Genomic DNA, 12,872 nt, shown 5'->3' on the forward strand with positions numbered 1-12,872 from the left:
TTACTAAGTATTGTTGAAAAGATCTACGTCAGGAACCATATGTTGCGACTGTGTGTTAAGTTGTGAGGAGCAATCTGTAAAACCAGATGTATACAACTCGACGACGTTCTTGTCAAAGAAGTAAAATGTTTAATTTATTATTCGGAATAATGATGAGAAGTATATATGTTGAAAACTTTGCATAATTATGTCTCTGGACAAACTCGATAGATATTATACTTGATAGGTATTACGGCATCACGTACAAAAAAAGAGATGTATGATGATTTTGAAAATTTTTAAATAAAATGGAGAGCTTAAATTAAGCTTTGATTGACAAGAGTGGAAAATTTAAATGGAAATAAGTTGAAGAGATTTAGTTTTTTTTACCCGCGTGCAGCACCGATCCGACGACAAATAACGAAAAATGGTTAAATATATAAATAAATAAATAAATAAAAACAATCAGGAATAAAAAATGCATACGCATTCCTTTTTTGTGGACCCAAAATTAATCCATATTACCGTTTTTAATTAACGCTGTTCCTTGACAAATCCGAGATCATTCACAATCCGAATCCGGAAACGCGTCAATGTCTGCTGCGGCAACGATGGCAAGAGCGCATTCCGGCCTGTCTTACCCAGGGAGATTCTATGCGGCGGCGACCTACGTTGGCTTCGGCGGATCTCCGAATTCCGCCGCTGAAGGCGTCATCTCCAAGTTCTCAAACGATGCGGCTCTTCTCCTATACGCTCTCCATCAGCAGGTGTTTGCGCATCGCCGCCAAATTTATTTATTTTTTACATTTTCACCTGCATTTCAGCTCAAACGAGTTGTTTAGTTCTCCTTGAATTCATTCAATTATGGTTCGATCCGCATGTATATAGTCCAGCTCGTGAATTTTTTACTAGAAGGTTTAGAATTGTGATGATTCCAATGTCAACACCACTTTCATCCTAGTTTGCTCAATTCCACCTGCTTTACCACCGGATCCTTGAAATTTCTTTATTCCATTGTGATTTGTAGGATGTACGAGCGATAGTAAATTTATAAAACTGACGTTATTTTCACATTTTTACCGACACCAGCATGCTTTACTGTTGTTGTACGATTAATTCTTAGTTTTGTATGTTTGTCGGATACTTTAAAGTTGAAGCATGCTCTTCATGCTGATTTTTAGCACATATGACCAATGCTTATGTTTTAAAATTTTCTTGATCTTCCCCATTTTTTATTTTTGGTTTATTTTTAGTTTACCCAGAAAGCATAAGAATTGTTTCTAAAGTTACACGTCCGTAAAATTGAAGGACTTTTAGCGTTTTTTGTCACCTAAAGAGCGGTCAATATCATGATTGCTGACTTGTCTAGATTATTTATTTAATATGCTCAGTCTTTTTGCTTGCCTTTAAGTACGAAGACTGATGTCTTTCGATGGTCTCAGGCAACTCTGGGGCCTTGCAACATTCCTAAACCTAGAGGTTGGAGTCCCATCGAGCAAAGCAAATGGACAAGGTTCTGTTTTTAACCTTGATGAAAATTGAAATCTACTTATTATGCATGGTTTTGAGTTTTTTCATTTTTTGGTTGGTGACAAGCCAACAACTCTTCATCATTTGCATGTTATAGTTAATAGAACTATTGGTCTATATACACTTTATAGGCAATACTGAGAATGAAAAGTGACACATCGAACCGAATTTGGAAGGAATACCGACATTTAGCATATTAGCATGAACTCATCATTAGCATAATCAAGATTGCTAGCTCACAACTATCAGGAAAAATTTCTACTTACCAATATTTATCATAGTCGTCGGACAATTGGTACGACTCCATGCTTTTGGATTAAGCTACATATTTGTACATGTACTAGCTAGAGTTAATTGAATGAAGTGAGAATAAAATTCTGTCACTGGTGGCACCAAGGTTGTATACAATGGATATTCATGACTTTTGATGCTGCGTTGTTTATGAGCTTGTTCCTAGTTTTGTTTCAGATTAGTGGCTTCCATCAGATTTTATTTGAGTGTGTATTTTGATTTTTTCTTAGTGCTGCCACAAATTTCATTGAATTTGCTTTTTTTTAATCCCTTGAAGTTGGAATGGACTTGGAAACATGGCTTCCACAGAGGCAATGCGCCTTTTCGTTAAAATCTTGGAGGTTAGTACATTTTTGTACTGTGTTAAAGTGGTACTTTTTAATAACATCTTGTATCCATCTGAACTCTGATATTTAACAGGAAGAAGATCCAGGGTGGTATTCGAGAGTGTCAAACTTGGTGTCAGAGCCTGCTGTAAATGTTGAGTTGATTGTGAGTTGCCATGCTATGAATTTTCTGCCATCTCTTAAGAATTCTAGTTGCCTGTTTCTTCTATTTTCAAAGGTTTCTGTGATATTTAATTATTGATTTTGTTGTCACAAAATTGTGGTAAGCATGTCTAGTTATCAATTAGAAATGAATCGTCATTCAGAAAACATGAAGTGTCATTATCTACTCATTTCTACATTTTAGTTTTCAAATACTTGCATGGATACCTTGAATCAATTCTGCCACTTCATCTGTGTGTTTGCTCACATGTGTGAAAGGGGAATTTTTTTCTAATTATTTAGAAATACCTCAATTACAAGTGAACAGCATTCCTGCACCTCTTCCATACTATCCTGGAGTTTGCTTCAAAGCTACCTCTTCTCTGATTTATAATTTTTTTATGCTCAGCATGTACCAGAAGTTGCAGTGGTTTATGAAGATGGAACTAATTTTCCTGAGACAAAGACTATTCTTGCTGAAAATGGCAATCGTTCAGAAATCCAGGATAAAGATATTGTATCCGAAAGCCTTGGAGCGGTTACTGTATATGACAAATGGGTCACACCTCCAGTGTCTGGCTCACGACCAAAAGTTCGATATGAGGTGTTAAGTCTTTCGTTTTCCTATCATACACATATGTTTATGCTCTTCTTTAGTTGTAAGTATTGATTACATTTACAGCATGGAGCAGCAGTTTTTGGTGACAAGATGTACGTATTTGGTGGAAACAACAGTGGTCGTTACCTCAATGATCTCCAGGTTTTGGCATTTTGAATATTGTTTATGTTCTTGCTACACGTCCTGTAACTTTATATCAATGACTACGGATTCCTGTGTAATTAACTGTCCCGACAACCAAGGATTATATTGTGCTATGTCGATCTCTTTGAGGTTTCTGAAGGTATAACTTTATTTTTCTCGTTGGGGTATAGGTTCTGAACTTGAGAACTTGGACCTGGTCCAAAGCTGAAGTTCGGGCAGGTACTGATGATATAGCAACTGCCTGTGCTGGGCATGTGTTGGTAGGTTTGGACGTTTAAGCTGAATCTATCAGATATAAAGTTCATTGCCAGTAAGAAATTCTCTTATCTTGTGTGACATGTTTGCAACGTCATCTCTGTAGATACCATGGAATGAAAATAAGATTCTTTCAGTAGCTGGACATTCCAAGGACCCTTCTGAAACATTACAAGGTTTGAGTTGTTATTACAGAGCATATTTATATTTTCTGTGCAAAATTTTGTTTTCATTTTTAAATTCACTAATTGTTGATAATTTCTCCTGAATTAATTTATGATGTTAAAGAAATGTGCTGAGACATCTGTCCGATTAGTTCTTTGTATTATTTAATCCAATAGACACCTTGGTTTATCAGAAGAGACATTTTTAAGAAAAGAAAATAATAAGGTGGATGCTGCTCATGTGTATTTGTAGTTTCTATGCATGTTATCTCCATTTATAACCATGGGAATTCTAGTTAAACAAATTTGATGCATTGTCTCTATTTAAATTTCTTTTCCCAAATGATTAGTATCTTAAAGAATCTGTCTTGGAAGTGCCTTTCTGACTTTGATCCTAGTTTATGCTGTCTGTCAATGCTTTACGTATTTCTCTTTTTCCTGAGGAATTCCTTACTGGTTTATGGACAGTTAAGGTGTTCGATCTGCAAGTTTGTACCTGGTCGATGTTGAAAACTTATGGAAAGCCTCCGGTAAGTTCTGTTATGCTATGATAATCTTTGAAGAGAGTCTTTTGAGATTTATGGTTTCACAATTCCTACTTCTTTTGTGCATGTTGCTTGTGGATATCAGCTCTTTTTCAATCAACATCCTGTTATATGAGACCTGAGTTTTGGTCAATGTACAATTTTCCTATGGCTCGAACTTGATTGTCATGAATTATGCTGTGTCTATGCTTGTGTTTGTGTGGAAATTGTTTTGAAAAGAAGGTTTTATATACTTTGTGGCAAGAACTTAAGTTAGCTCTTATCATTGAAATCGCTTCGCATGTTTGTCAATTCTCTGTAGGTCTCTCGTGGAGGGCAGTCAGTGACCATGGTGGGAAAGACTCTAGTCATATTTGGTGGCCAAGATACAAAAAGATCCCTGTTAAATGACTTGCACATTCTGGACTTAGAAACCATGACCTGGGATGAAATGGACACAGTGTAAATCCTTTTGTTTTTGCATTGTGAGAATTAAGTTATTTGGCATACGGACTTGCATACGTATGTCGGGATGATTCTTGAACTGCCTTGCTAGGGCTTAAGACTCAAAGAAACTGATGTTCTAAAAGATTTGTTCCATCCCCTCTTGTTTATTATGGATATTTTGAATGCATGAGGCCTTTAAGTAGTATTAGTATGATAATTTTTCATTTTACCATGAATCTGTATCAGTATTAGAAACAAATACTCAAAACAAATTAGTACGGCGACAACTTTTTGCATTTATTTACTTCTAATTGCTTCCAATTTCATAGGGGAGTGCCGCCTACTCCAAGGTCTGATCATGCTGCTGCCGTACATGCAGATCGTTACCTTCTAATCTTTGGTGGGGGCTCACTTGCTACCTGCTTTAATGATCTTCATGTGCTTGATCTTCAAACTGTGAGATAAATTATTTAATTACATAACTTGCATGGTCCAATCCAAATGAATTTCTGGTTTTCATGAAGTTTCTATCTATGCATCACGTTCTGAATTTGATGGGGGTAGATGGAATGGTCAAGACCAACACAACAGGGCGAGATACCTAGTCCTCGTGCTGGCCATGCAGGTGTGACTGTTGGAGATAATTGGTTCATTGTTGGTGGAGGAGACAATAAGGGTGGTAAGATTCTATTCCTAATTTAGTTTCAGAAATAAAAAATTTGACAGCTTATTTATGTTCGGACTTGGTCTTTGAGTGTATCATGTATGCTTTGTATACACTTGGTCATGTATGAAAGTGTTAAGACTTCTTGAAGCACAGGGACTTCCATGTGTTTCCGTATAGCATGTCCAATGCCTCAAAGAATTTTTGAACCACGCAATCTGGGGTCAACCGACCAACATTATCTTTATACAGTGTTTTCCCTTTTGTTCAAACTCATCATTTTTTTCTTTTCCTTCTTTTTCGTTACACATGGCTTTTGAATATCACCTTATGATGAAGTTTGTTGAAAAACGGGGGTAGTATTTAATTCAAGACCTTTCCAAGTTTGAAGAGTATAAGTTAAAATTGGGCATAAAGGAAAAGAATAATAGAATGGATGTGCTAGAGCCAAGTAGTGTCATCTCTGGTTTCTTCTAGTATCTCTAGCCTCTTGCATTCCACACTTAAAATATACATTTTTTCAATTGAGTCTTGTAACTTTGTTTTCATTGCAATAGATTTCTATATATTTTTTCACATTTGCACTTTCGCTTATAAGTATTCATCTAGCACCTAGGCCCAAAACACAGCCCCTGCACCTAGGGGGCAGCCCTTCACTGGGGAGTGTGCCAAGGCCTTGAGCAAGTGTCTTGGCGAGCTTTAAAGAATTGGCACAGCCACGCATGTTAAGTGTGAATTAAAAGAAAGCATTGCAAATTTTAAGAGAAATTTTAATGTAATAGTCATTCATATTTATTTGTGTATTGGATGATATTTCTTTTTTTATTTTTCAAAGGTTTGCAAAGCACATATTTGATGGTATATGCCACAATACTGTCATAAATCAAACTTCCAAAAGGTCAATAGTTATTACTTGTGTTTCACTTCAACAAGGAATGAGAGTTCAAGCTCTAGGGTAATGTGCACATTAATTTGCCTTGTGCCTTCAATATCTATGGTTCTGCTGGCAGTTACCAGAACGAGCATGTTTTCTGGTTTGAATTGATGCACATTCTTGTTATTAAGATATTCAGTAAGTTTGAGATTTCAGTTATCTAATACTTTTGCTAGATATTCAGTAAGTTTGAGATTTCAGTTATCTAATACATTTACTTCCTGCTTGAGTATCCATGTTATGGATCAATTCTTATTTTTGCACGTGCTTCCAACAAGGAGTCCGTTATTTTTTTGGATGTATGCTATACCTGATTATAAGTATTGTTTTTAAATTTTGCTTGTGTGAGATACGTTCAACTTGTTTTGAGGTACTCATTGGGTTTCCCAATTTTTATTGCATTTGCAGGAGTTAGTGAAACAGTTGTACTTAACATGTCTACACTGGTGTGGTCGGTTGTAACTATTGTTCAAGGACCTGTTCCTCTTGCTAGCGAGGTACTTCACATGGGAAAACATTAGTACGGACCTGAAAAAACTTGATCTCATGTGCCATATTTATTACATACTTGTCAATGCATTATCTTTGTATGACACCGAACAATGGTGTGGATAACTTAAATCATCTGAGTCTTGTCCTCTTGAATGCATTCAGTAGAGTCAGAATGTAAGCATCATTAATAGTGCAAGCATGCCATTCACTCACCTGATGAGTAAACATGTATGGGTAGATCATTTGTTGCCTGATATCACTCATTAACTTTTGTTAGTTTGTCGATTCTCTTTGTCCATTCCTTGTCCTTACTTTTCTTGCACGATTTTGAACCCTTAAAAAAAATTATCTTTTTAGATTGCCATTGTCGTCAGTGCTTCCTAAATTTTTTTCTTTGTTCTCGACCCTGATTCAGTTTAGATGACAGTCTATTCTGTACTAATGCACACAATGACTTTATTTTAGCTTTTATTCGATATTGAATGAAGCAATTTACTATAGACAATAGCTCTTTTATTTACAGTGAGGAATGCATCTCTTTATATTAAGGGTGGCATGATTTGTGGGAAGGATTTTGATTGATTATAATGTTCGTTGATTAATTTCACTTGGCTGTCAATAGATTTGATAAGACCTTGTTATCATGAATGGATGGCTGTTCATTTTAATAATTACTTCAACCCTAGTTGTTTATGACTGCACTAGTTTTATAATTTTTTTAGGGCTTAAGTTTGGTCCTGAGTTCCTATAGCAATGAAGATATCCTGGTCTCATTTGGAGGATACAACGGGAAGTACAACAATGAGGTCTGAGTAGCCCTTTACTTTTCTCTCTCTCTCTTTTTTTTTTTTGCATCGGAAGGAATTGAGTTTCTTCAGATCCTAACTATGCCTTTGCCTATTGCCTTTAGGTCAATGTACTTAAACCAAGTCATAAGTCAACCTTACAATCAAAGATGGAAACACCAGTGCCAGATAGTGTCTCAGCTGTTCAAAATGTGACAAATGCTACCAGAGATGTGGAATCTGAATATGAGGCAGGCCAAGAAAGAAAAATCAAAGAAATTGTGATGGATAATGTTGATTCAGAGCTAAGTGTAAGTATCATTGCACAATTATTTTCCTTGACCTATTCTCTGGTTGCCTTATTCATGGTCATCGTCTTGATACTTATTTAGAGAGTATTATTGCTCAATATTGAATTCCTAATAAAATGTAAGCTATGCTCTTGTGTATTTAAAGTTCACAATTTGTTTTGGTTCTGTTGATGAGTAAACAATATGTATACATATCCGATGTCTAAACTTTTACTTTTTCTAATTTAGAGTGGAAAACCATGATCATTAATATCCTTCTTTCTGTGTTAATCGACATCACCTGCTAAATCAATTATTTGACAAATTTTTTGTTGTATGGTGTTACTTGCTAAATTGTCCACTCTATGCAGTCATGACATGTATATCAAGTAATATATGGTATTTAATATATGAAACATTGAATTATAAAAAAGGAACTGAGCACCGGTTCTATTAGGTTTTTTTAATGTTGTTCTGACAGTTTGGACTAGGGTTTTTATAATTTCAAAAAAATCATTTACTGAATAAAGAAGTAAAATGTTTTTTTTACTGCTAAAACTTTTAGATTTCATTTAATTGGTTCGTGTTATTATTACATTCCTTTGCCTCTTTACTTATGCCCCTTTACTTGTATCCAAACTAATGCTTGCAATGTTTATTGCTGCAAAGCGAATTGACTTTAACTTTCTTGAGAGCAGCTGGGGAAACTTTGGGTGCTCATGCAATAGTCATAGAGATCTGATTACTGTATGGCCCCTCTAAAAAATATAGCGTGTATGTTTTTCTTCCACAGATTACCAAGATTGAAGAAAGAAACACTTGTCATCTTTCATCCCTTGAAGCAGAGAAAGAAGAACTAGAGTCTTCTCTCGCAAAGGAGAAATTGCAGGCACTACAGCTGAAAACAGAGTTGACAAAAATAGAAACTCGAAACACAGATCTGTACAAGGTACTCTCTTGCTTTATCAATCATGTCTAGTGAAAATAGTACAATGTTTCTTTATTAAAGAAAAAGCTAAAATCCATGTTGGGCATGGACTAGAGAACTCGAGGTCATTCATCAGATTTGTACAATTTACACTTGAAATTTACGTCTTTAGGTAATGGGCTGCTTTATTATTGCATATTGCTTCATTATTGTATATTGCTTCTTTAGGTATTGGCTGCTTTCGATGTATTATTGCGTTAATTTTAGGGCAGCCATATGATTGGTACGAAGAGTTGTTTTACAATTGCACAAAACCAATGAATTGTAACCCCAAACTCGATATTCTAGGTCCCTATGCATTATGCATTTAAGGGATTGTGAGTTGCTGAAATCTACCATGGCATCCTTCTTTTAAAACTACCTGAGTGCTTCTAGATTATGTTAAGAAATTAGCATTTTCGTAAATTTTTAGCTCTATGTTTACTTACTGGAAACCAACTGCAGAATATTTGGGCATAAGATGGTTTTTGATTTGATAAGTTTGTGTGCCCAGTGTTTTAGCAATGATCTGGCCCTTTGGGTTTTTTACCAAAAGCATTTATTGAGTTGATGGGTATCAACCGAAGGTTTTGTGCGCACGAATCTGGAAAGACATTTTTCATAATGAAATATTTTTCAACAATCTATTATATCATACTGAAGCTTTTGCATAAGTATGCCAATGTTACTGGTCTGTATAATTAATGTCCTGAAAAAGTGCACATGATGTCGCAGGAACTCCAGTCTGTGAGAGGTCAACTTGCTGCGGAACAATCTAGGTGTTTCAAACTTGAGGTGTGTGTACATGAAGTAATACCAATTTCTTAGGCACATATTTACTTTGTAAATCTTACTTTCCTAAATGGGATTTCTTTCCTGCTAATTCTTATGTCTTGAACTTACAGGTAGATGTTGCCGAGCTACGGCAGAAGCTACTAACGATGGACACCTTACAGAAGGAACTTGAAATCCTCCAGCGACAGAAAGCTGCTTCTGAACAAGCTGCTTTATATGCAAAAGAAAGGCGTAACTCAGCTGGTGTATGGGGGTGGCTTGCTGGAACACCACCTGAGCATAAGGTCGACGATGCTTGAGTGTTACCTAAATAGCAATGCACATCGATCCCTAGGTTTGGGATACATTGTTTGAAGTTCTCCTTAAATATACTTATAATATTCCTTTTCGTTGTAGAGCATATAGGAATTGATCATTCATGTTGTAGATGGAGCTGCGTAGGTGCATAAAATAGGTCAGTGTTGTATACCATTTACATTTTATTCAGTGATTACTCATGAAACTATGTATACCCAAACTGGGATTATTTGAGAGGAAATACATATAAAATATAAATCTGCTAGGTAAAAGTATTCATCGAATATAAGTGAGTGATTTATTGTAATTCTTTTTCCCCCCGATACCTGTAGCAACAACTGCGTTTCGTATGTGTAAATAAGGGTAAATTGCCCTTTATTCTCTCGCAAAAGTCGGTGGTGGCATCATATCAAATCTGATATTAGACTAGTAAAACATGTGTGAAAGCCAGCACTTTTTAACTTGTCAGAATGGTAAGTATGCATTTACACCCAATTGCTTATATCTCTTTTTCTTAAATTTTCTTAGACCGCCTAATTAACGTGTTATTTCAAAATAAGAGCTCTGAAAGAATTTTTGAAATACCAGTGTTAGAAAAATATGATGTTATGTAATTTAAAAGAGTGATTTAGGTTTCAAATTTGAAAATATATATTTTAACTCATTTCATTTGTTTGCATATAGTGTTTTTTGGATATTGGGGTGTAAGACAAATCGAGCCTAATGAATCATTTCATCAGACTCAACAAGGTTCAGATTTGACTGTTTGCGGCATGGGAACAGATTACCCAAAAAATCCCTGGGGACCCAGGCACCAAGGTTCCTAGGGGCTATCAGGCGGAGCGTCTAAGCGAAATATTAAGAATGCGCTTTGGTTCGCAGGTTGGATGGTATGAGGTTTTTCACCCTAATGACTAGGGATAAGATTAAGAAAAGTCTGAAATTTTTTTTATAATATAAACGTTTAAAAAAAATGAATAATATGATATATTAATTAAAATAAATGAAGTTATTATATTTTTATATGTAATCGGCTTTGTTACTAAAAAATGGATCCAACCTTCTCTTCATACATAAGAATTAATTTTTAAAATTAATGGAGAGCACGGATGGGTGAAACATGTGCGAATCTTTAAGTTTTTCTCTTCACACGCACGCACACACACTCTAAATCATGTTTATAATTATTTACTTGGTCACTATTGCTGAGCTTTAAGAATAGTAAAAAAGTGAAGTGGTTAGAAAAGTTCACCCATTCTTTCATTCGTCTCTATTTTCTTTCATAGTACTATACTCAATTGAATTATCGGTATCTAGAACCACTTGAAAGATGCAAGCTTGTAGGCATTCAATGTCTGTGCATTCTAAAGTTTCATTTTGATCCAAGCAATGAAAATAGTTAACACTCAATACAGCTTTGATTTTAGATTCGAGTCACATTGAGGCTGATGTTTGTTGTTGCTAAAAAAGAGGGTGAATTGCACAAAGAATGTCATTGTTGTCCATTCCTTTGGGTCGACTTGAATCTTAGTTGATGTCAAACAAGTTTGTTTTGATTTGATTGGGGACTAGAGCTGAGAAATAGTGATGAGAAAATCATGATTTCCAAGGGTGAAATAGGAAGAGACATGGATTTGCATCACATTGTGTTTGGAAGGTTGTTTATAATTGCTAGCATCTCAAGTTTATCAATGTTTTACTTGACCAGATTCTTCTTGCAGAATGAGGAGATTATCTTGCATTTCAATGGCTTGAATCGAGGTAAAATAGAGATCGGAGTTATAGTGATGACAGCTGAACTCAAGCATGTACTCGATAAGATGTAACGAATATGCAAGCCAAGCTTGAGTCCACCGTCCAACGAATGACAAGAAAACCCAGAGAAGTTGCACACGAACATCATCTCAGGATCTGAATTCAAGAAATTCTTGGAAAAAGAAGTGAGTGGGCAGATCCAGGAGTCAAGAATCGAAGAGAACAAGAATGCAACACTTCGGGGAGATCCTCTGATCACTACTTTTGTTTCTGAGGATCGGAGCTTAAGAAGTATATATCCCCTAAAGAAAACCGAGTAGGGACGATTAACTTGTATGAGACAGAAAATATACAGCACGATAGGATACGGTTGTGTGTCGATGAAGAAGGAATCGGAAGAGTAGATGGATTATGAGATTGGCTCGAACTGCAAAGACGATTGCAACTAGGGGCAAGCACTTATGATTCGAGGGTGTGATCCGTTGCCCCGGTGGCGGTGCTTGGCTAGAACTTCAAAACTATATTTGAAGCCTTATTCAATTAATGAATCCCTTTGGCTGATGCCCGAGGGAAGAAATGTGAGGTGGAGTAACCATAAATGAAAAAATTTCGAGTGCTTAGCAAGCAATGACATGAAGCTCGATGATTCCCCGTGCACGGGATGTTTTGACATGGAAAAGGAGAAACTTAAGTGGACCAACCATGCTTCACAACCCATGGATTTCGTTATCAAGGATGTTTTGGCACTCAAGCCCGGGGAAATACGAATGGGGCTTGGTTTTAGCTTGGGCACGGGGACGTTTGCTGTACGAATGTGGGAACGAGAAGTTACAATCGTGTAATGGCAATGAACTTGGGAGCTCCATTCAACGAAATGATAGCACTTAGAGGCTTGATCCCTCTATATGTGACCTTGAATCAACGTCTCCCGTTCTTCGACAACACGATGGATTTGATCCACACGAACGGAGTGCTGGATGGGGGGACCGATCTGCAGTCGTTGGATTTTGTCATGTTCGATTTGGATCGTGTGTTAAGGCCCGGGGGATTGATCGATTTTTCTGCAAAAAGAGAGATTTGGCTATGTATTTGTTCTTATCCTTGCTGTTTAGTTATAGAAAACACATGTGAGGTTTATTTATCTGCTTTGCTAGAGAAGTCTAGTAGAGGCTAAATCATATGTATTATTTGTTTACAACGTTTTTGTATCGAAGAATAGATATAACGAACTGTCTCACATACACTGGTTTTTTTCCTTTCCTTTTTTGCATTTTTTTTTTAAAAAAATTCTTATTAGTCAAGTTTGGGTATATATTGTTTTGAAAACCAATTTCCAACACTTTGATTAAAATGATAAATATTATAAATGATTATATCAGATATATATCATTAAAATGTGATTTTTGACTATATAAGATATGATGGCATCCATTTTTAGTTTTATTTTTTGGT

The 12,872-nt window shown here is 35.9% G+C and overlaps 1 protein-coding gene and 1 pseudogene across 1 annotated transcript; both read left to right on the forward strand.

The window, feature by feature from the left end:
• Window positions 1-506: 506 nt before the first annotated feature.
• Window positions 507-9,972, forward strand: LOC142546945 (acyl-CoA-binding domain-containing protein 4-like). The gene is made up of 18 exons (XM_075654940.1): window positions 507-746; window positions 1,422-1,492; window positions 2,078-2,141; window positions 2,221-2,292; window positions 2,698-2,892; window positions 2,971-3,048; window positions 3,222-3,311; window positions 3,413-3,482; window positions 3,939-4,000; window positions 4,317-4,456; window positions 4,771-4,897; window positions 5,006-5,120; window positions 6,448-6,536; window positions 7,254-7,337; window positions 7,442-7,627; window positions 8,400-8,555; window positions 9,309-9,368; window positions 9,479-9,972. The coding sequence occupies exons 1-18, from the start codon at window positions 573-575 to the stop codon at window positions 9,665-9,667; spliced, it is 2,022 nt and encodes a 673-aa protein (XP_075511055.1). The 5' UTR covers window positions 507-572; the 3' UTR covers window positions 9,668-9,972.
• Window positions 9,973-11,293: 1,321 nt separating this feature from the next.
• Window positions 11,294-12,551, forward strand: LOC142544163 (putative methyltransferase At1g29790; annotated as a pseudogene).
• Window positions 12,552-12,872: the final 321 nt, after the last annotated feature.

This window comes from Primulina tabacum, chromosome 5 (genome assembly GCF_025594145.1).
Source record: "Primulina tabacum isolate GXHZ01 chromosome 5, ASM2559414v2, whole genome shotgun sequence".
Classification (NCBI taxonomy): Eukaryota; Viridiplantae; Streptophyta; class Magnoliopsida; order Lamiales; family Gesneriaceae; genus Primulina; species Primulina tabacum.